The sequence below is a fragment of the Stegodyphus dumicola genome, chromosome 3 (genome assembly GCF_044657685.1).
Source record: "Stegodyphus dumicola isolate Sdum_Otavi_A_Nest chromosome 3, ASM4465768v1".
NCBI lineage: Eukaryota > Metazoa > Arthropoda > Arachnida > Araneae > Eresidae > Stegodyphus > Stegodyphus dumicola.
Window position 1 is genome coordinate 90,544,802 of NC_140770.1, and position 21,809 is coordinate 90,566,610.

Consider the following 21,809-nt stretch of genomic DNA (forward strand, 5'->3'; position numbering starts at 1 on the left):
GAATGCTATATTTGTTGTCAAGATTTAAGTATGTGATCAACAACTTATATTTTATTCGCATCAACGAGATGACAGCCTGCAGCTATTAATTTGCATGATGAACTATGTAGAAAGATCGAGTAGCGGTTTTTATTCGCTTTTTTTTTTTTTTTTTGTTTTTTTTGTTTCCAATCAAAGACACAGTAGGAGCTTTACTTGCTGGTATGATTTCGTTGAAGAAAAGCGGTCATACTTGCCGAATTTCTTCCAAAATATCCCTAGAGAATATTAACGTTGTTATGCCGCTAAGAATTCCCGACATTTAAGTTTCTCATTACAACACGCGCGAAAAATATCCCTCACTTGGTGGAAAATTGGTGTCGCGGCAGATTATGTCGTCGGAATTCGTAGTCAATTCTCTTCCACCCACCACATTGTCCTCTCCTTCCCCTCTTCGATTCGCTTCGTTGCTTCCTCCACCACTGAACGGCATTCCCTAGGGCAGGTGTCACATGACCTTGGTGTGACGTCACAGATACCCCTACATTGGCCGACTGAAAACCATATGCTTCCCGCGCAATGTTGGTCAGTGCTTCTTTTCGTTCGTTGTTCGAGAAATAAATATTTAGAATATGTAGGATATGAACATATGAGTCCCGATACGAATGTAAGGTTTGTTGAATGGGAATTCGTGCTATGGACCATTACGATAACTTCGAAATGAGGACAGGCGGACAATAGGCTTGTTCGTTGAACTGAATAGTTTCAAAGTTGTAGCTGGTCGAAAAATATAGTATTGCTGAGAGTATTGAATTTAGGTTTCAGTTTGGAAAATATTTTAAACGAAAGGGCAATATAAGTGATATGCCAAAATATCTAAAGATTTAATAATGCTTGAAATTGTTTTAAAGTGACGAATACATATTTTTTCTAAGAAGTAGAACTGGTTTCAGCTCATGGAACTTGCGTTATCGAATACAGTGAGAGTAGTAACTTTATAGCGGCTGGAGTTTCTGCGATTACTGTCACGAATTTTAAGGAATTTTCTGAGATTTCGTGAATACCAGATTTTCTTCCTCAAATAGTGGATAAATTCTGAAATTTTCCATAATTCTTTTCCCTCTCCCAATTTGCATTATTATTTTTAGATTGTTCTTTATATTTAAATACGTTTAATAATTTAATATATGCGTTAATAATCCCTGTGTTTGAAGATGTAGATGAATTAAAATATTAATTTCGTTTGTATAAAGTGAGTGAATTTCGTTCACATAATCCGAATTCAAATCTTGGAGGAGGGGTTGGTGGCATGGGCGCTTCGGGAATTTTCCCATGCCTAACATGAATATAAACCACTTTCCTATAGAATCTTTTAAGAAAGCGTCCCTTTCGTTAGGCAGACAGTCGTAGTATGATTTGGTTTATTTGATTATGCCAAAGCACAAGGGGCACATCTGCTTAAAGTGTGGGATACTTTCGTGGAGAACTGTTTAAAGGAAACTGTCTTTCATTCATTGGGAAAACCACGAAAACGCCCACGCAGCCAGCCCGTTCACTGGGATTTGAAGCTTATCGAACTACCGATGTTCAGCGACTTTACCGCTTGTCTGCTGGTAGGTCCTAGTGTGCTTTACCGTTACAAATACAGTGGAACCTCGATCTGTACTTTTTCACTGAGATGGAGTGGAGGACAATGAATTTGTGAAAACGATAAAGCCGAGGAACCTGCTGTACATTCTAATAAGTAACATGTAAATGAATAACATTTATTGCATACAACTTATGCATTAGGCGGGGGAACTATTTTTCAATTAAAAAAAAAAGCATACGCATTGCCCTTTGATTCTTGGCTCAATTTTACCTTGGGTGAAGCTCGGCAACATCTTTTGTTCATATGAATCTTTTTATCTTCTGCCTCCGTTCTCTTTATTGAACATAATTGAAAATTAACTGGGATAAACTAATAAAAATTGACGAAAGAAAACAGTTTGCAATTCCCAATGACTACTTTGCTAGGATTGGCAGATTTATAATGTAAAAAGAAACTAACCAAAATTATAAGTGTACTAAGCCCCGGTTCCAAGTATTGCAGCCGCCTAGGAAGCCGATTTTCGGAGCTTGCCAGCTAAGTCAAGGAGATACGGAGCAATCGAGAATCCGGGAAGATTCGCCGAACGGTGGTACCTGTGACGCTGCTTTGTTGCTTGATATCGATGGTTTAAAAACATACCTATCGAATTGCTGCAGCAAAAAAAAAGGTAAACTCATACGAGGAAATTGATAAATGACCCTCTATAAATTCGAAAAATAATTTAATAACAACCGTATTAAAAGCTTAGACCCCGTTGTCCTTAGCTCGTAGCAAATTCATAATTGTCGGATCTAATTCTTTACTCCATTGCATAAAAATATGGAATTCTCATGTCCCGCCACCCGGATGACTTCATAAAGTACTTAAAAACAGCTTGCAGCTTTATGCGAATAAGCAATTGTTCGCCAAGATTAAAACTTTCACGCGGGTGTTTCAGCAGTCTTTATGAAAATTGCTTTGTTCTTGGTACCGAACTTTATAAGGGTGGCCGGCACATTTGTCAGCATCAGGGCAACTTAGTGTCTTGGTGAGAGCCTTTCAGCATGAAAGAGGATGCCATGCCGTGCCTTGCGTCTTGGCGAACGACGGGAAGCTTGAAAAAAAGATGCCGGCACTTTTTTTTTTTTCAAGTTGCCCGCGTTGTTCTGTAATGGAGACACTGACTTCTGATCACATTATGTTGCCATTTTATGTAGTCGAAAAATAGTCATGAAAACTAAAAGTGAACTCATTAGAAGTGACTGCTGCGATAATCATATTGTTGGTTTAGTTTGTCGTTAGGTATTCATATATTGTAATAAAATACTGCATGAAAATCGAATTAAAAATTTGTAAAATCTTCTGCAACATCCAAGCATCGCAAAATGAAAACTTTTGTATAGCAACGCAATAACCTAATAAAAATGTCCGAATTTACGATATATTGATAAGGATCCATTTCTTTAAACTGAAAGGGATAAAAATTAGGTAAAATTCAATTTTAGACTACTTTTGTGGAAAATCTCTCTTCATTTTGAGGAAGCTGACCTGAGCCTTTTTTTAAGCGGCAGTCATAAATTAATTCAAGAAGGAAATATCTGCAGGTAAATCGAAAGAAAGGTCTATAAAGTAATTACGTAAATCTTTTAAATATATTACGAAAAATTGTTGGAATTAATATTAGCACCTAAGCCTTATAGATTTTGTTAAATGAAATCTAATTAGCTAAGAAACTTCTTGGATAATTTTAATGAAATTAAAAGAATGATTAAGGAGTCAGCAAAAAATAGCAATGGAAGATATATTAATTTCTCTCTTTCTAGCTTAAGATTTATGTTCTTTAGTAGGAAATTTTTAATATTTCCTTAGCATAACCGCTTCAAGTTTAATCACGCTGATGATTATGAATTTCCCAAGAATTAAAATCTGAAGTCGAGTTTTTAAGTACTGTAACGAATTTTATTAATAAAGAGAAAATGATGTAGTGTGATTTTAGAAATGTTATAGTAGGCATTAGGGTAATCACTTAATTGGTGGAAATCGAGTCGACATGTTATAAGCCTGGTTTGTCTCAGATTCTGTATTTATAACTTTTATTGTTTCAAATAAAATGTGGGAAATAAGTTTCCTTGAAATACATTCTACTTACCATGGAGAGACGTGATTAGAACGTTAAAAACAGATAGTTCATCGCAACTTTGTTTCTCACGTCTGAAGGAATGACGCTTGGCATTTTTTTATATTTTGTCTTTGAGTAAATGGAGTAGGAAACAGCTACAGTTTAGAACTTAAAAAAAAAAAAAAAAAAAAAAAAAAAAAAAAAAAAAAAAACGGTGGCTTTCCCTAGGGCAGGCAGTTTTGCACCGTTTTATTGTAATATAGCAATTTCCTGGCCGCGATGTTCCTTGCTAGATAATGTTAAAAATGATACGTTATGATGTGTTAATGTAAGTTTTATTTTTTAATTCTGAGGGCTAGGTGCTTTAATTAGATTACAGGATCTCACTGAATCTCAATTAATTTCTTGCTGATACTGACAAAATAAATATTCTTAAACATCCTTAAAAGTACAGGATGAGCTATAGTTCGGTTTTGAGAAGAAGGCGTTTGAGTCACGTGATTTTAGACGATTCCATTTTTCAGATATAGTGAAAGGTAATGTTTCCGTAAGCATTTTTAGAAATTCATGAAAAAATCATTGTACGCTTGCGCTTAATATTAAAATGAACTTTTTCTTTTTTTGGGAGGCGGATAAGATGAAATTATAATATATAGTTTGCAGTGAAAATAGATGGCACTAAAAATAGTCAAATTAAGTAACTTTTTTTATTACAACAGCTGTTGTTCAACATGACCTGCTCTAAAAGCTACAGCTGTGGTGGAATCCGTTATTTTATAGAGAAAAATATTAATATTATTAAAGTTAAAAATATTGCCAGCAGAGGAATATTTTCATGGATATAATAGCAGAGGAATATCTTCATGATTACAATGGTAAATTTTTCTAACAGGCAAATAAATACGAATAGTTAGACTTTAATGACTTTCTTCAATGAAAATTCATGAGCCAGGACCTGTTCTCATCACCACCTCATTGATCACATCTTTGTTTCAATTTCACTTTGATAATTTAATGAATTTTCACAGTTCACATTATGTTTTGTTCTCCATTTTTGTTGATTTATGTTCGATTTATGCTATATCTTATCTTATTTTCATATATTTTTCTGATTGCATCACATCTTTTTCTTCTTGGGAATTTTAAGACCTGTGTGCTTTTACTATTCTAATTCATAATTACCCTCGGCTACGAAAATTTTTTCACCTGATGTGCCGCTGCGGTCATACCTTTCATCGTGTAAGGATAGTTTTTGCTGAGGGCACAGTACAATTGGTATCTTAGATATAATACAAGCGAATAATAATACGATTACATATCCCAGTATCTTAGATTTAATACAAGCGAATAATAATAGCCATGCTGCGAAGCGCAAGAACTCATTTCCTGCTTAATGAAATCATATTTCCGACAATATAGCAAGGCCTTGCTGATAAATTCTATACTTTAAAAATACCTGCGATCAGATATTAGATAGTGTCAACTCTGAAACTCACGAGGCTAGATGATCCTGCAGTGCCGCTGATAATTCGATTTTCACCGTATATATTCATCAGAAAATTTTTATTAGAGATTCGATGTGAACTGAACTTGATAGATGGGATTATAATTAGCGCATGTCATTTTAGGAGGAAGGTTGGGAAGCTCACGACTTACTCACACTGCACTGAACTGTGCTTCCATAACGCAAGTCCTCCAGTGATGGCAACTTCTGGATCAAAACTGTTCAAGGAAGAATTTTCAAAATGTAGGAAGTAATGAAATCATGTCTAATCGTCCATCTTGGTGAATAAAGAAGCTGCACAATGTACACTTGTGGATGGATATCCGATTTATGACAACTGTGTTTGTTGATATTACCATCCGGTGTGACATAAACTTCGTCTGTTAACAATTCATTAAAGAATCATTCTACTTCTTGTGCACTTTTTGACAAAGCCTACATGACAAATGTTTCTCCTGTACTCCGTCTGCCGCATACAATATTGTCTTGCCACTTCATAAGCACTACTAATCTCAGTATCCTCTTTGGGATGCTATTTTGCCTGCTTCAGATATTTCTGGATTGGCATGTTTCTCTGCAAATATGGCTTTCATTTTTCGAATGATCCTTCTAGCAACTCGTTTAACAAGGTTTATTAGTCCAACATATGATTTTAGATTTTTCTGTGTAGGAGTGTTTATTCTAACAAAGCTTCTAATGTTGAGTCTCCGTTCATGTAAAAAATGTTTAAATAACAAGGTTTTCTTTGGCAAAGAGTTAACATTATTACCAAAAGTTGGTATTTTACGTGGCGCATACTAATCAAACGAACAGAATCTATCAATTCTTTTCTTCTGCAAGTCTTTAATATGCCACCGTGTTAATTTTATATATTACTGAGTTTTCTAACTTATTCATGTATGTGCATTTTTCCAAAAATAATTGTCAAACCTAACAATACTTCTGGTGCAAACTATATTTGAGTGCTGTGAATTTTCCTTTTTCCATTAATTTCGCTGGCAATTGCTAGTTTCCATAGGCTTCTGATTCACTTAATATGTATAATTTATATAATTTCCATACTTAATCTTCAGCTAGTTTCTTTGTTACTATCTTATATATTCATATACAGGCTAATGTTTTTGTTTCCTGTTAAATTCTTCAAATTTTTATGTTTCTGTAGCGCATTTCTAAAGATAGTACTACATCATTAAACACCGTCACTGAACGTCTTATACACATATCCTACTATCAGGTCACCCCCAACCGACTTCACACTTCTATTTTCCTTCTTTAATGAGACTATGTCTATAAGTTACTTTGCTAAAAAAATATTTTTAAAATGAAGTGTTGCGAACATTTTTTATTTATGTTCCAGGACACAGAAACTGTACTTCTGTGTTGGTTTTAATGATTTCTTATTTGCATAATAATCTAGTTTTTAAAGGTAAACGTGAGAGAAGATTATTAGCATTCATTCATCCTTATTTAGAAATTCGAAATGTTATTTCCTGTTTTGAATAATCTTATGCAGGTATGTCTTTTATAGACTTTTACTGTAAGCGTAGGTTTGGAAAACATGTTATGTCATTGGAACACCAACAGGTACCGACTTTGGATTCGAATAGGAGGAAACATAGCCTCATCGAAACTTTTAGCTTTAAGAATGCTTTATGAAATTGTGCTTTCTAATTATTCTTTAGTTTTGTTTATTATATGCGTATAATAATAGTGTTCAATAAACAGTATCGAATTTTAGGCAAATACCCCAGGTAAGGGACTGCAAATTTATAATATAATGAAATATATTAATATGAAAATAATAAAAAGTATTTATGGGGAGCAATTTTGTGATTTACATACGGCGTTAATAATCAGAACGGCCTTAGTAATGATGATGTACCTGTGCACTTCTATGTGATATGTCTGTGAAAATCTCAGAATATGTGTGGTAATTTATTGAAAGGAACTAAATACTTTGTGCAGAACTCAGTCATTTAAGTCTTTGATAATTTAATTAATCAGACCAGTTTTATATAAAAATTCTGTTTTTAACATCAATGCGATATTGTAGAGACGATTAGACATTTCGAAGCCTAGAAACGAAAAAAAAAAAAAAAAAAATATAGCATTCTTGCTGAAATTCGAATCATGGATATTCCTGTTGCTAAATGGACGTACTAATCCATTACACCGTGAGAGCATGCATATAAGAATGCGTTTCCTTACATTCTCTTCCATTTTATAGTAGCCTGGGGAGAGACATGAAACTCCGTCGACCATATTAGCTGGTGTCAAGTTATCATACATTACATTTTAGTCTGAGTACTATTGTAGAGATTTTTTCGAAATAGGGGTTGTAAAAAAGGAATTGTGTCGTAGCTGAGATTCGAGCCATGGATTTCCATCTGCTAGCTGAACATTCTAATAACTTACATCAGGCGAGGACGCACGCTGGAATGCTATAATTCCGTGCATGGTTGAACCTGTCTTATAGTATTTATCTATTTTATTTTTTTAATAAATGCCTCAGCCGTCAAAACGGCTTTACATTTTCATAGTATCCAATGGCAAAATATATAACGTCTTGTGGTAAACTATAATAAATATTATTTTTATTGTGTTGAAATACGTTAGACGATTGGTTCCTGATGCTCTCATGTCTTTTTATCTGTTTGAGATTTACAGTTTAAAGAATATTACTAAGCAATTATAGTAGAAACTGAAATTTCTGTGGCTCTTTTTATTTCCTTGTATGAAGTAAAAAGGAAGTATTGTAATCGGGGAAAATCTCGGGTATCATATTTCAATGAAAATATCCATTTAACCGCTATCGAGTGCAATTTAACGATGTTTTTGCGTGACATCTGTACGTAAGGACAAAACAAAGGATCTTTTCCCCAAACGAATTATAAAACTGATTTAAAATGGATTCAGAAGAGATTTTTTTTCATGGGGTCTGTAGGTATATATTTATTTCGCATAAGTCAAAAACGAGTTGCCTCAGAACGTTGAAATTTTGTATATAGGACTGCTATAACATGTAGATTAGCATCGCCTATTTTGGTTGCAATCAGCCGCACCCACTCTGTTACTCGGCTCAGTGAACTCAGTTTTTTTAGTCTTATGTGTTTGTAAATTGTGCATTTTTTAGTTTAAAATGATTAAATTATGTTGTTCTTATCTTCTGGTTAAGGTTTCTATGCCTTTAGTTAACCTGCATGTTATAGTTGTAGAATTATCAACAATTTAAAAGTTGTTTGAGTGCAGCTGAGCCTAATTTTTTTTACCATAGCAGCCATATTTGTTTACAATTGAAACTTCGCAGAATAGTGGATTTGCTGCCAATCCAGAGAAACTAAGCTTGAGAAATATATCTGTAATGAAATTTGAGGTAATAAGTTTAAATGAAAATCAGGAAAAATGCATATAATTTAATATTCCGTACAAGGAAGTCATGTGGTGTACACATCAGATTTTTTTCAATCAGTATTCATTTCAAAAGTTAATTCGTTTATTCTAATTTATTATTGAAATGATCTGATCGAATTAAAGTGACTTGAAAAAGTTTCTTACCCTTTGAGATACTCATGATTTAATAGACGGTTTTTTTTTTTTTTTTTTTTTTTTGTTGTTGTTGTTGTTGTTTGTTTTATTTATTTACAGAGCACATTTAAAAAATTCAGCTTTCATGACATGAAGTGATTCTGTTCATAGAAAATACCATTCTTATTTTGCTTTCCAAATGAATCAGTTATTTTTGTCTCGAATATATTTTCTATTAGAATTTATGTAAAAATTTATATTAGTATTTACAAAGATGTCCCTGATTAAAATCGAATCAAGATTAAATATTATTATGCATGTAATATAATAGTAATAAAAATTTATAATGAAGTTTAGTTTTAATTCCTAACAAGTTGCTTGCCTAATTTTACTCGTGTAGCCATTAAATATACTTTACCTTACCATAGCTCTATAAATCTTAAGTTCTCAGACGTAAATTGCAAAGATATTACATAGAATTCTTCATGATCGGTTAAAGAAATATTTCTGTATATTATCTACATATGTTTCAATGACGAATATTTAGGTAAAGAAGTTTTACTTATATAAGGTCATGTTGCATACACGCTGTAGTGCTTGTATATTCCAAAGTATTTCATGATTATTTCACTAATATAAAAAAATAGCTGTTTTTAATAAACTCATCTATCCTATTATATTTGTTGGATTTTGCAATTTTCGTTAACTTATGTCTTTGGTTAAGTGAAGGTACGAGCGCAAAAAATATTGATCAGAGGAAATCGTGAAAGAAAAATGCTTGAGACGACTTGCTGTAAATTATAGTAACATCTTGCAAATGTTAATGATAATCATTGGAAAACCTGTTGGGAACAGAAACAGCTATAATCAAATGTTAAGTTTTTTTTTTTTTTTTTTTTTTTTAATTCAAGTTTTGTTCAAGTTCAAATTTAAGGAAAATTTTGTTTTTTATATTTGTTTTCCATTAAAAAGACTACTGTCTGCTAATTAATATTATGTACTTGCTTCTGTAGGATTATTTTATACAAGATATTTAGTAGACTCATACATTACTGTAAGTAAAATTGTGCGTTTTTCTTATACTTTGCATAATACTTTTTAGCTCAAAGGGCGTTAGTCCAGAAGGGCTATTAATTTCGTTTTAGCATTTTGCGTCGATTCACTATAAACGACGAATCACTTTTCAAATTGTTGCCACTAAATATTAGGGCCCTGCGTTATATTTAAAGAAATTAAATAATGAAGAATCTGCATAAATGTATGTATGTTTCTTGAATTGTGATAAAACAACGGTACCTAGAACCATCAAATTTTGAATAACATAATCCTCCGTCGAGTATGGGCATCTGGAAGCCCGAATATGGAATTTGGAATTTGTTTTACTATCGATTTTATATTTTGTAACACTTTAATGAATTTTTTATTAAGAAACTCAACGATTTCAAAGCGAGCATTGCAACACTGTACGGGGAAAAAAAAATTATCTCCCGAAAATTCTTCATTTTAAAATTATTTTGCAATATTGCTGTTGAATTGAATTTTATGGTTGAAGTGCGAAGAACATGATATTTAATAAATAAAAGTAACACGCAAAGCGTTAAAAAACGCCCCTTTGGACGTAATGTAAAATCTGAAAGCTTCGATATTTTTTCCCCTAATTCTTTTGAAATATGAAAGAGAAATTTTATTTTGGATTGCGTTTCTCATTTAAGATGATAATGGCCAAAATGATTTTCATCAAAACTTTGGTTTAGAAAATTTTAGTGCTTCTTACCTTCATTACTCGAATAAAGGAAGTAAAATAGTTGGAAATGGAGAAGGAAAAAAAAAATGGTCTCTAAGAATGATTAAATCATAAATACCATCATAAAATTTTACACGAAATTACGTGAAACATTAAAAAAAGTATTTTGAAAATACGAGTTACTTTGGAATGAGATAGCCTAGAATCCGCTGGCAGAAAATCGCAGACAAAAGCATTCAATGTGGGCACTAGAAGCTAGAAACTAATGGGCATGGGGCGGGAATCTTGCCTGGTCTGAAATGACGAAAAGTGGACATTAGAAATGCTTATCTGGATTCCGGGAAGACAGAAAAGACCGAGGAAATGACCTCAGAAGAGAATGGATAGCATTAGAAAGCAGGGCGGAAGTGAACAACGTATCCTCGTACTGGGAAAGAATATGGGGAAGAGATCCTCATTCTTCTGTATTTGTCACCTTCACCATGTTTACTGTATGGCATTACCGAGACAAATTTTATTTTATTTTTGTAGCTATGATATTTACGGAGAAATATTTTACGCTTTTGTTAGTTAATTCCGCATCTCTCAATTCTAAAAGAATTGCGGTGGGGTCATAAAAATTTCTTATGTTTGTACGTTGCAATTTTTTTTAAATTTTTAATACGTAATAATATTGTTTTAATACGTGCAACGCTTAAATGCATATCTTAAAATGAATTTATGTGGAAATAAATTTAAATTTGTAATAAAAATATAGTGAAGAAAACCTGTGCGTGAAATTCAGTCAAATAACTGAGTAAGTAAAACTGCATATATAAAATGAATTATTACGCTCAAAGAAATAAACGAGTAAGATAAAATAAATGCGAAAAAATTAATAAGAACGTTTAAAATTGAATAATATACTAGAATTGGTGATAGTAAAATTATGTGAACTGTTATAAGCTGAAAAATACTTCAATAAGTAAACTAAAATAAACCATAAACTATGCAAGAGAGATTAATTGAATAACATAAAAACAGATATTAGCAGTTAAGGCATAAAATCAAGTCCTTAATTTAAAACTATCGGAATATATGTAAAATTACAAAAGTTAAACATGTGCAATAAATAAAAAAACACTGCATAAAATAATACAGTTATCAGCGGCAAGTATTAAGATTATGCGAATGAAATAATGACATTATAAATGGATTGGGTTGGACTGGATTATGTCTGATCAAAGGGCTTATGTTTGCAAATAGTGCAGAGTAATCATGCTTTTTTGAAAATTTATTAAACGTGTACATTTATGTAAAAAATACGATTTTCTGCACCAGTGGCAATAATGATATATATTTCTATTATCATATTTTTCAGAATTTAAAAAGGAGAATGTTTTATTAAAACACTATTTCGAGTAGTCATAATTGCATTTCGTACTTAAAATTGAGTGGGACCTTAGCTGTCAGTTTTTAAGAAAAATCGTAATTGCAGCCGAAGCGCACGAATAACACGTAGCATTTTTTAATTGCCAATATATATTCAAATTGAATGTCAGCATCGGCAGAAAATGTTCTGATCATCTAATATTGCCTGCAATATTTTAATAAGACTGATATCAATACTAGCTGTTGAAGTTAAGCCTCACTTCCCCCTCGAAGAGAAAACACACATTTTAAAATCTTAATGTAAGAAACATGCGAGGCTAAAATACCTTAAGCGAGTGCTCACATTTGCAGTGAAATATGTTAACTTAAGCAAGGGGGGAGATAGCAGTACACACTGCGGGGGGGGGCAAGGGACAGTTCTGTATCTCACATTCTACTGGACAGATTGAAGAAATTCAAATTGCGTTTCTCATGTCTCGAAAGCGCGACTTAGGATCTATGTTGGATTTATATATAGCACTGTTCTAATAGAGGTATTTTGACACAAGAATCGGACTTCTTCTGAAATGACATGAAATTTTTTTCATATTTCGATTGTACGACTCAAATTATGCATAAATATTAAATTTTGTTAAATTTGGTGCGAAATTTACAGAGAAAGTCAAAAATTTATCTTGGTGCATTTTTTTCAGTTTGCGCGAAGAATAATTCACTTGGCGAACTTCTTAATTTGTAGCAACCTATTTTCCTTTCCTTTTTACTTCCTTGTACGAATTAAAAAGGAAGTATTGTAATCGCGAAAACATTTAGGCAGCATATTTCAACGAAAATATCCATTTTGAACGCTTTCGAATGCAATTTAACGATGTTTTTGAGTGATATCTGTAAGTAAGGACAGAATAAAAGACTCTTTTCCTACAAAAAAATTAAAAAACTGCTTTAAAATGAATTCTGAAGAGAATTTTTCGTGACATCTGTACGAACGTATGTACGTACGTATCTCGCATAACTCAAAAACGAGTAGCCTCAGAACGTTGAAATTTTGTATATAGGACTACTATAACATGTAGATGTGCACCTCGTATTTTGGTTTCAATCGGCCTCGCCAAACGTATATAAATATATTTATAAATATATCCACTCTGTTACCCGGCTCAGTGATCTGTTTCTTTACTCTTATATGTTTGTAAATTGTACATTTTTTGCTTTAAAAATGATTGAATTATGTTGTTCTTATCTTCCGGTTAAGGTTTTTATGCCTTTAGTAAATCTGTATGCAATATTTTTAGAATTATCAACAATTTAAAATTTGTTTAAGTGCCGCTAAGCCTAACAATTTTTTAGATGGCGGCCATTGCTTGTTTACATTTGAAACGGCAGAGTAGTGAATTTGTTGCCAATCTAGAGAAACGTAGCTTCGCAACAACTAAGATAAAAACGCCTTCATTTATTATTGCGATTTAAATCATGCTTAATCCTTTCTGGAATTTTTTCGAGGAAATAAGTGTTTACGATTTACTTAATTTTTAATAATTTAATTTTTAATAATTAGTAATTTAATTTTTAATAATTAATAATTTTTAATACAGATATTTCGAGTTTTTATGTATTTTTGCCTTGTCGCGAAGTGAGAACTGAATTATTTGAATGAGAAATACTCAATCGTCTGTGAAAAACTGTTTCTTTTATGTTTTGTTTGCTTAATTTCTTTTATACATCGTTCTAGTTTTATTATAGTATTTGAATAGAACATGTGGCAACAATTAGATAATTCTTTAAATGATATAAATTTTGTGCATTCTGAGTTATAATATGAACGAAATATAATACTGTTAAGTGAACCTAGCGCCAGAGTGTCGCTATGGTAAACAAATAGAGTGAATTTTAAAGAATGCGTTTATTCTATTGTGGTTTATGCGCTGTCGGCGAAGTAGATTTAATTAAATCCAATAAGTTTAAAAGAAATGCAAGATAAAATGCGTATAATTTAATATTCCGTACAAGGAGGTCATGTGGTGTACACATCAGATTTTTTTCATTGTAAACGAGCGGAAAAAACGCTATCGTCCATTATTTCAAATAATTTTAACAAAGTGCTTAAACCACATTTGGCATTGTTATCGCTTATAACAAATATGTCAAATTTCAAAATGCGCCAATATGTAAATTCACGTATATCCTAGGAAATTTTGAATAAAAAACTTAAAAATATAAAATTTAAAAATAAATCATAAAAAAATGGATGAATTTGACTTAGAATAAACCTAAATTGTGAATTCTGAAAGAAAGAATCAAGTACGTTTAACAAAAAAAAAAAAAAAAAAAAAAAAAAGATATTAATAAATATATATGAAATTCAATTAACATTGAGGAGCTAAAATTTTGAGAGCTACGTTTTTAAAAACTGCGCGTGCGGTTTTTACAAAACTTGGCAGTGTGGCATAATTTTATTCGTAGAATCGAAATATGGAAAAAAAAAGTGGCATGTCATTTCGAAAAAAGTCCAATTTTGTGTCAAAATACCTATATTAGAACAGTGCTATATATAAATCTAATATATATCCTAAGTCGCGCTTCCGAGACATGAAAACCACAAGTTGAATTTCGTCAATCGACCCCGTAGAACGGGAGATATAGAACTACCCCCTTTTTTTTTTTTTTTCTCCTCAGTGTACGTATGAGTTTGGCCATCCACAGATCTGAAAATTTATCGCATGGTATGTTTTTGATTGTGAATAAAGTAAATAGTACGTAAGATATAGTACGTATAAGTAAACTGTTACAAAATCCAAATTTAGGGAAGCTTTTGGGGGGAAGTCAAACTTTAAATGTATTACCCCCAGTGGAGCTTTTAATAGTTAATTAACATTCGTATTTAGCTATGTTAGTGCAAGATTTTATATCCCCATATTAATTTTTTTCATTTCCTTCCCCCCCCTCCGTTATAAATATATGTCTTAAGAAATATATGAAGGAAAAATATAATTTACAGTTTTAATGAAATTAAAATATTATCCAAAATATTTTTATCAAATTTCTGTACCGTATATATTATAAATAATTTGCTAGCCTTTTTATGTTTCATTTATTTCCTTTAATTTTCATGCTAGTTATTTTAGTCATTTGCTCATGATTAATTTATTATTGTTATTATTTATATATATGACTTTTGCTATTTTATTTCATTTGAATTTCTTATTTTTAATAACTTGGTTATGCTTGTTGTTCTTATTTTTAATAAATTGCATTATATGCAAAGTTTTATGAGTTATTACCAATTCCTTCGTCTACTAGGGTTTCTCTGAATTTATTCTCAAACTACTAATTGCGTCTGGCAGTGTTAGCTGAGTTTAATTGGAACGTTTATGTAAACTAAGTTTCATGTGTAAATAAAGGTTCCTTTTGTATACATTTAAGAGCATTTGTAAGGTAATGTCAACCTAAATAATGTTTGTATTATTATGTAATAAAATTCCACACAAGTCTTCGTGTGTTGTTCGATGAAGAAGCACCAAGAGAGAGAAGCTTTTTCAACATGATCCAGACTCTTTGAAAGAGTATTTATGATGATAAAAAGTTGTGGTATTGAGAATATTTGTAAAAAGGGAATCGTCATATTCCCTTGCAAAACCTTTTTATTTATCTGAAGATGGAATTTTCGGTTTTTAAAGGCCCATTAATAACCCAGTTTGATATTTAACTATTCACTTATCATTTCAAATTTTGCAAGACTGTAGAGGTTTTTTTGTAGCAAGAGACGTGAAAATATACGATGCATTCTCCGGGATTCGAACTACATACCTTCTGATTACGCGTTGGACGTGCATCCCATTACACCACAAAGACATGCGGAAAGGAAGGAGAAAATGCCTTATATATTATCCATTTTAAAGGACTACTGGAGGTGAGGGTACATAGTCGCAAAATCTTGGTGGTGACGAATTATCGTTTATCACCTTTTAGTTCGGGTACCACTTTGTAGAGTTTTTCGATGTCAGGAAACTGAAGAAATCCTCAGTGCTCTTTTCAGGATTCGAACGCGGGACATTCCGATTACGCGTAGGAAGTGCTTCCAGTGACACCATGAAGGCACGAGGAAAGGAGAGAGAAAATACCTCACAAGACTTAGTTTACTGTGCCCTTTGAATTTATCATTTATATTTTAATGAAATTGAATTTTCATTATGAGTTGCTTTTCATGTGCATTATGTACGAGGTAAGCATGTATAAAATTGCATGATTAAAAAAAATTCAAATTTGGGGGAAAAGTGAAAAGCAGTCTATGCACTGTATTTAAAAATTTTGAGAAATTTGCGATGAGATGGTTTCGTTTGTATTTAGAAAAATAACATTTTATCTTAACGGCCAGGCGGTATAGTGGTTAGGGTAGCCGACTGCGATACCAAAAGACCCGGGTTCGAATCCCGCAGAAGGCATGGGGCCCACCTATTAGGTGACTACATAATAAAGTGACCACCACTTCTGGCTCTAGTAGTGGCCAAGTTGAAGTCATCTGACGGCCCGCGATTGGATATACTATTAAAAACATTTTATCTTGATTGTGTATTGTAATTTGTTTTCAATTAAAAATAAAGTCTTATAATTCATAGGCGGTTGCTTCTATGGGACTTTACAATTCATGCTTTAAGAGTCATATTGTTTGAAAATTATCTGTTGATGAATTGTTTTGATTATTTGATTTAATAATTAACTTTAATCTTTTTAATTAATTTTAATGAAGCATTTTCCTTTTGCCTGCGATATTCTGATGTTTTGAAATTTTTTCAGCACAACAAACCCTTGAAAAGGCCAGCCGAAGACAGCGTTGCCAATTCTACTTCTGACTGCGCAAACAGTGAGGACTCTGAAAAACCAGCCAAAATAAATAGGACGGAACCATTACAGGACAAGACAACAGCTTCAGATCTTCAAACCCAATCACAGCAAAATCATCCTAGTTTTTCAGTGCAGATCGTTCAGCAGTTTTCTAACGCATCACATAATCAACAATCGCAAACGGTCCAAACTCAAGTGACCGTCCAAACGCTTTCTAAACCACTGAACTCGCCTCTGCCTCAAACTTCTCAGACGATTGTTTCGAACCAGAAAACACAAGAGGTAAAATCAAATCAAAAAGATCAAACGTTAGGGCCCCAGTCTGTGAGTAACGTGGTCACAACAGCGAACAACGTCGAGTGCAAGCAAGAAAAGGACGCTGGACAAACGTCAGATCTCTGTCAATTCAAAAACAATAGAGCTTCAAACAGTAGTGGCGGTGGCGATCGTCTCTCGGACACATTCCCTAGTTTAGGTTTCACAGACGATTCCGGAGATGATGTCATCCATCCAGATATCCTTAAAGATCTCATTGATGATGTTTTTACCAACTCAGGTGATATCATGAAGGACTTCAACTTTGAAGATAGTGTAGGAAGCATGAAAGATCAGGAGGATGCGACGAAAGACATCATTGACTTAGTAAAAGGACCTTCTCCAACTCAATTAAGGACTTTTCAAACTGATAACTTATCGTTTGTAAATACCCAAGTTAATCAGCAGCACCAAAATGGTTCGTATTATTTTATTACGATCTAGTTTTAGTGTGTGTTAAAAATTGTTCTCAGAAGATTTAAAATAATAAGACTTTCAATGTTTATTTCTTATCATTGCCAATACTTTGGGACTTTAGGTGGTATGATTTTTGTCTGCAAATTTTAAAGTACTTTAAATTGTCAAACTACTAGAATTGTAAAGATAGATAAACTACTTGTTGTCCCTTCATACTTTCTAACAACATCAAACACAAACTCAACATCAAACACAAACTCAACATCAAACACAAACTCAAATTAAAAGCTTTAAAATAAAGCAAATTTTTAACATGTCAGTGTGAAGGTTATCCAGAACTAATACAGTAACAGAAATTAACACCACAACTTGCAAGAAAGTGTTTAACAAACGTTTAAGTCGAATTAAAATGGGAAGTTAATACGCACCTACATAAACTTTGATTCGAGCCTCAAATATTTGCTAAATAAATGTGGCTTGCCGAATCTAAAACTGATCAGTTGAAGTCAAGTAACAGGAAGGTGTTAGTGGACTAACTGGTCGTCAATGCTGCCAAAAATTGTCTTACAAATTCAAGAACTCTGTGTTTATTTACTTTAACTAATGTGCATTCTGGGGGGAATTGATGAAAGCACAGGCAAACTTATTAATTAGTATATGAACATTAATAAGATAACTGAGTTAATTTATATAAAATTAGCATAACTGAGTTAATTTACAGTTCTAGTAACAAAAGAGAAGGTTGTTTTATTTTTCTGTCTGGTACTCATCCAGGATAATACGAGAGCGGAATACAGTTTAGAATGTGGTACTCAGTTAAATTCCTTATTTGTTGCATTGCACTGCCCTGAATAAACGCTTTTCAAACTCATCAACTTAATTCTGAAAGTTGATGTAATTTCTTTGCGAAGCATCCTGACATGCACCACACCTGTTGAATAAAACAGAAATATGTAGTAGGTGGAAGATATTGTCTTCTCAGCTCACTTCAGTGTATATTATTTCGAGTTCGCATTCAAATTAACTGTAATTGGTATATTGAACACGTATGAGCATCAATTACGATGACAGTATTATTTTCCGTAACCTCTTCTACAAATCCTTTAATTCTCACGGTAACATCCTTCGTGGCAATAAATGGTAGTCCTTTTATGAAATTATTTTTACAAGGCTGTTGGAAGTTGTGGAGGAAGCATATATGGATTTTTTATATGTGGATGCACATCGAGGTAACTGCGTCTTTGAACCATTTTCTCTTAATACCTACCGTTAATGAATTGCTAATTCCATGTTACGCGCTTCATGGAATTTTATGTACCGTTTTACTTTTTTCCTTACTATTTATTAGCATTTTCGGGCAATTACTGCTTTGGAATTTTACCTAGCCTTCGCTCTGCATAAGTAATCATCTGAAAAACTGTTTCAGAGAGCCTTTCTGTTTTTCCTCTGGGAAATAATAGTTGACAGATCGAATATATAACCGGTTGCCATGTTGTGTATCAGAGAAACTAGAATATACCGCATTCGGCTGATAATATGACTGATTGTCCATTACTTTCACTGTTACTATCATGCCGCAGGTGGTATTCACAACAACAACACAACGTGTGCCTTTTTCCACATGTACCAAGACGCTGAACAACTCTCGAGTAGTGGTTATGTCGGTGTACATTGCAGCAGAATCGTCTTTTGGCATTTCTGCGACAGCACCAGTTATTGTTTTACGGCATCAGTTATTGCACCACAGAATGAGGCTTATGATCGCACAACACACTCGTTATTCCTCAATGATGGATGTTTTGATAATACTAATTGTTGGCTCCACAGTAATGGTTGTTAACAGCGTGCTTTGTATCACGTTATTTGAGTAATAATCACTATAACGACCTGCAAAGTACTTGGCAGGCATACCACTTATCACACAGTGAACTCATACATCACAGATATAATGTATTTGTCAGATTGTAGTAATAAATATTGCGAGTACGCATTCAACTTTATTCGTCCTGTTCTGTCGGTTGCAGACGAATGGTAAAATGTTAAATTCCCCCCCCTTTTCTTTTATTTGCATGCTTTCAGCTACTAAAACCACTTTCTGCGATTTTCATCAGTAGGTCCGATAGCTTTCCTTCTAAATGCAGAGAACTCAAGCAACCAAGAAATTCTCCAGTCCCAAAAAAAGCATCTTTATCTGTATCAAGCAGGGGCGCTTGTTTTTCGAATCAACGACTAATTGTTGGTCAGTTTTAAAGGAAAACTTTACCCGTAGTGCATAGGAAATAAAATATCAGACATGTAATTGAATATGAAATAAAATTACAAATCTGGGTTTATGTATAAATCACGGCAAACAACTCGAGATGTAGAAAGAATTTGTATGTCTTTCAATTTCTACATTTAATTAGAAGTATTTAGATGGTGTTTTACGCTGGCCAAAATACATTAACCCGCAGTCTTTGAGTTCACGAAAATTGCTACCGTGCCATCTTTTAAACAATAAATGAAATTCAGTTATTATGAACAAAAAATGCATCTAGTTTAAATAAAAATTTATCAGTTCTTAGCTAAGTTATTTATTGCAAATAAATATTAAGTTGGACTTGTAGAATACCAAAATTGGGAAGTAGCTTAAATTTTAACGAAGTCTAAGCTTGTTTAGACTTATACTTCGGCCGTTAAAACTTCAGGCTGCTTTGAATGCATCACTTTTGATATTTTGGATTTAGGTAAAATCTGCCAAATGCATTTTGATATGACAGTGCTCGGAACTGCAATGCTTCTTTATTTGGTTAAAAGATATTTTTGCACTGCTATCGCCTAGTAGTTAAAATTGCTTTCCGATTGCGTAGTCTTGATTGTAGTATTGATGAGGCCGAAAAAGTTGGTGTATGGGTATTTCCACTATCTTCTCCATGAAAAACAATATATATCTGCTGGAAGGTGCTGAATTCTATCTGTCGACATATTTTTTTGAATATCGAAAAGTACCAAATTTTCACTGTAATTTAAAGAAAAGAATTCTGAACTTTCTGCGTGATGTATCTAATTAAAAGCAGCAGATATTTTTATAGATTTACTTTATATATTTTTTTTCACTTTCCAAATATACAGAAGATGTATAACGTTTCCATATTGGTTTAAATGTATACTTATTTAGTATAAAATGTGTTGCTATTCCACCTGGGTCATCTCTATTGATAATTTTTATTGATAAACAGTACTAAAATTTATGTGAAAACATTAAGATATTTTTATTTATTAAAACATTTTTGGATTTCAATATATTTCATAAAATTGTATCAATATCTTAGAATTTGATATATTAATAAAATAATTTACTTTTTTAAATAAAATATACCATTAGGTGATTAACAGGTTTGCCTTTTGGCATTCAATATAATTATATATGTATTAATTTTTGTTGCTTAGGTTTGTTCAGGAATATATCATCGAATAATGATACTACTATTGGTGTTATGTCGACAACTACATCGACATCTGTTACATCAGCTGCTACATTTTACAACACATCTTCTCAAAGACTGCCATCGTATGGAAATTCCGCTTTACCACTTCCCAGTGGTTTGGGGTTGGATTTCAAACTCACTGAGCCCAGTCCCGCTGCTTTGACATTGAAGCAAATGGCGGAACAGCATCAGAACATGCAGGTGAAATTCAAGATTCATTTAATTGATTTGAACATATGTAATTATGTCTCAGATGCTGTTGGTAATTGATAATATCGAAAATTATATTAAATGAAGTAACTATTTGAATAGTATATCACAGCAGATTTTCTTTCGTACCAAGCTAAAATGCTTGCTATTTCGTAATAAACTGGCGTCTGAGATTAAATTCTGCTAACTGTTTTAAGCGTATTATTCAAACCACTAAATGTAATATTTATTTACATATACTTTTAAAATGTATGATTATTAACTTCAATTATGATTGGGAAATTTATAATTTGAGTTCTGTACTTTCACATACTGGAAAAGCGATGGATTTTTATTATTTTTGATGCGTGCTAAAGGCATTTCTGTAAATATGGGCATACCATTTTTTTTTTAAATTTGTATCTGATGTGCACGTTTATAACAGAATAGAAAATGTGGTGGGTAATCACAAAAAAGACAGACAGTAAATTTTCGAGTTTGTTCGAAGAGTAATTTTAGGAAATTGTTTCGAAGAATAAATTTACGAATTGTTAAAAATCTGTTTCAAAGAGTAAATTTTCGTGTTAACTAATGTATCCCTTTCAGAAGAAAGCGAAACGTACCAATGTAATTCGATAGCTTGTCTTCACGATTTATGGGCTGATTATACTAAACCAAAGCATGTCATGATAAAGTAGGTCTATCTGCTTTGTGGCACATCAGTTGATTACCTTATCCAAATATATCCTATATATTATGCTATTTTATAATAA

General features: G+C 32.6%; 1 protein-coding gene across 2 annotated transcripts in view; it reads left to right on the forward strand.

The window, feature by feature from the left end:
* Positions 1-21,809, forward strand: part of LOC118183027 (uncharacterized) — a 138,361-nt gene that overhangs the window by 79,232 nt on the left and 37,320 nt on the right. For both annotated transcript variants that reach the window (XM_085813057.1, XM_085813058.1), the window contains exons 2-3: positions 16,601-17,381; positions 20,810-21,048. In XM_085813057.1, coding sequence (XP_085669183.1) covers positions 16,601-17,381; positions 20,810-21,048 — 1,020 coding nt within the window. The remainder of the gene's footprint in view (positions 1-16,600; positions 17,382-20,809; positions 21,049-21,809) is intronic.